The sequence below is a fragment of the Eptatretus burgeri genome, chromosome 3 (genome assembly GCF_056783735.1).
Source record: "Eptatretus burgeri isolate ZD-2024b chromosome 3, Ebu_testis_v1, whole genome shotgun sequence".
NCBI lineage: Eukaryota > Metazoa > Chordata > Myxini > Myxiniformes > Myxinidae > Eptatretus > Eptatretus burgeri.
In genome coordinates this window covers 71,959,120-71,961,619 of record NC_140963.1, presented here as the reverse complement: position 1 = coordinate 71,961,619, position 2,500 = coordinate 71,959,120, and the positions used below count along the sequence as shown (strand labels likewise).

Sequence of the window (2,500 nt, the reverse complement as noted above, 5' to 3'; positions counted from 1 at the left end):
GGAGGAGTTACTCGAGGAATGTGTGCATCTTGGATAGGTAGGGTCAGAGGATAATTCCCAGATGGAGCAATATCGGAAAATACAGTAAAAAAAAATAAAAACAGATCACCCAACTCCCTGCAATATGACAGCAACAGACCCTGTGCTTCGGCCACATCATGAGATATTCCAATAATTTTGAGAGCTTTCGATTCCACTGAAGCCAAGAGAGACAGTTGTGATGTTGGGGTGCCAGCCCATAGCAGAGGGCAGTACTCCATTGAGCTATGCCCAGAGGCAACATTTGCACTCGCTATTATGAGGATTGACATTTCTGACAGACTAGTGAAATGAGAAATCTTGAGGACTTCAAGTCTATAAATACAGGCACACAGATTTAAACAAAGGATCTGACCTCAAATCAATGGCTTGTGATTTGGTGGTTGAAATGTGGATATATATACACCTGTTACTTTAAAAGGTAAAGTCTTTGTGCTCTTTGTGCAGATGCAATGGAGGCTTCCAATGAGGAGATGGCCACTGGGTCGATGGAGTTTGTGAATGAGGATACAGGTACATTTTCTGTAGAAGCTTTCATTTGGGAATAATGTTTAGATCTATGAATCGATCGATGTATTGTCTCAACAGCGGCTCAACTAACGTTGAACTGTTTGAGACAGGAGGTTAAAATCCCACGATGTACCGAGTGGTTTTAACTCCTGTGGAGACGTTCCGAATTATGGCGGACGATGCGCAAGTGGTTGTGAGGAGAGACACGAGTATCTTAGTTCTAAAATAAATCTAAGGAATTTTAAGGCGCCTCACTTCAGACTCGATGACAGACTGGAAAGGGACAAACCTGGGGACTCAGCTCTGGTGGGTGTGGGCAGGGTGGGTGATGGGGGTGGGGGGGGGGGGGGTGGATCGATGTGGAGTTGCCACAAGTAGGCAATGAGGTGATGGGCAGGATGACGAACAGGCAAAGGGCGAAGGCAGGCAAGCAGGACAATGCCCTCAGCTGTTCTCCTCAGAACTTTTTTTCCCCTCAGAACCAATGATCCTCTCAGAAACAGTTCTCCTCAGAACTCTTCTCCTCCGAGTCTGAACGGCTTCTGTTTTTGGCTCCTACCTTCTTCTCCTCCAAACTTCCACAATCCCTGCCTGTCCTTGTCAGCTTCTCCCTCTTCTCCCCAGGCAATGCTCTCCCCCTTGGAGGTGTTCGTATCTCTCCCCCTTGGAGGCGTTCGTATCTCTCCCCCTTGGAGGCGTTCGTATCTCTCCCCCTTGGAGGCGTTCGTATCTCTCCCCCTTGGAGGCGTTCGTATCTCTCCCCCTTGGAGGCGTTCGTATCTCTCCCCCTTGGAGGCGTTCGTATCTCTCCCCCTTGGAGGCGTTCGTATCTCTCCCCCTTGGAGGGGTTCGTATCTCCCCCCCTTGGAGGCGTTCGTATCTCTCCCCCTTGGTGGTATTCATAGCTCCACCCTTGGAGGTGTTCATAGCTCCGACCCTCTGTCTCGCACTGTCTCCCGGCTCCCCCAGTAGATGTTTACAAAGGAGTTCTATGTACAATTCCTTAACCATAATTACGTAATGAGTTATTACTATGCACCATCCCCTGGTACACATGATAACAAGACTATCCTGAATCTGACATGTCCCTACTTATTACATTGACATGGGCTCGCTACTTGTACACGGGCCATGTGACTCTATACTCTTCCAGCTGTTCTAAGGCAATGTCTACCCCACCTCACCCCCACAAACTTAACAGTATCGTACTCTTGACAGAGTGTCCGTGCTGTCGAGGGAAGTTCCTGAGCAAAGGTTATGCTGGGTGGTTTGCCATTGACTTCCCAACAGTCATTTAGGGCACAAAGTTGTAACTTGTTCAGAGTGCTGATGATAACTCACCTTTTCTTCATGAAAGACAACATGGGATCTTTAACGCCTGCCAACAACCAATGCAGACAGGTCCTCTGGCCTAACAACCATCCTGTGTAATGCGCACACATTAAAATGAATGCCCTTCAATGGAAACACCAGGGTGATAGTTTGTAGCTGTGGCAAGATTCAAACTTAGATGAGACCAAAGGCAAGATTGCATACTTCTACGCTATCCTGCCATCCAATATTAACAAACAAAATAGAATTCCATATTTGTTTCCTTGGATAAGGCCAAAAATTAATGATTAGAAAATGTTTCTGTGGGATGGAAAGTCAATACAGTAAGACTGACATTCATGGGGGATACGTTCCTGGAAAATGCCATGAAGGTTGAATCTGCGAATGTCAGGGCATTGTTTCAATGGGAAAAAGGGGGATAGTTTATTATTATCTTTTTCTCCTCCTTTTAACATTTCAGGACTGATCTCCCATATCCACTACCACTGATATTAATTCAGCTTTGGAATTCTTCCACAGAAAATCTCTCTCTCTCTCTCTCTCTCTCTCTCTCTCTCTCTCTCTCTCTCTCTCTCTCTCTCTCTCTCTCTCTCTCTCTCTCTCTCTCTCTCAATCTCTC

The 2,500-nt window shown here is 46.5% G+C and overlaps 1 protein-coding gene across 9 annotated transcripts in view; it reads left to right on the top strand.

Annotated features, from left to right (window-relative positions):
• Nucleotides 1-2,500, top strand: part of LOC147030164 (uncharacterized) — a 52,061-nt gene that overhangs the window by 12,668 nt on the left and 36,893 nt on the right. For 6 of the 9 annotated variants that reach the window (XM_085873928.1, XM_085873924.1, XM_085873932.1 and 3 more), the window contains exon 2: nt 487-552. The exons of the other annotated variants lie outside the window; for them this stretch is intronic. In XM_085873928.1, the coding sequence (XP_085730054.1) occupies nt 487-552 (66 nt within the window). The remainder of the gene's footprint in view (nt 1-486; nt 553-2,500) is intronic. 9 annotated transcript variants of the gene reach the window in all.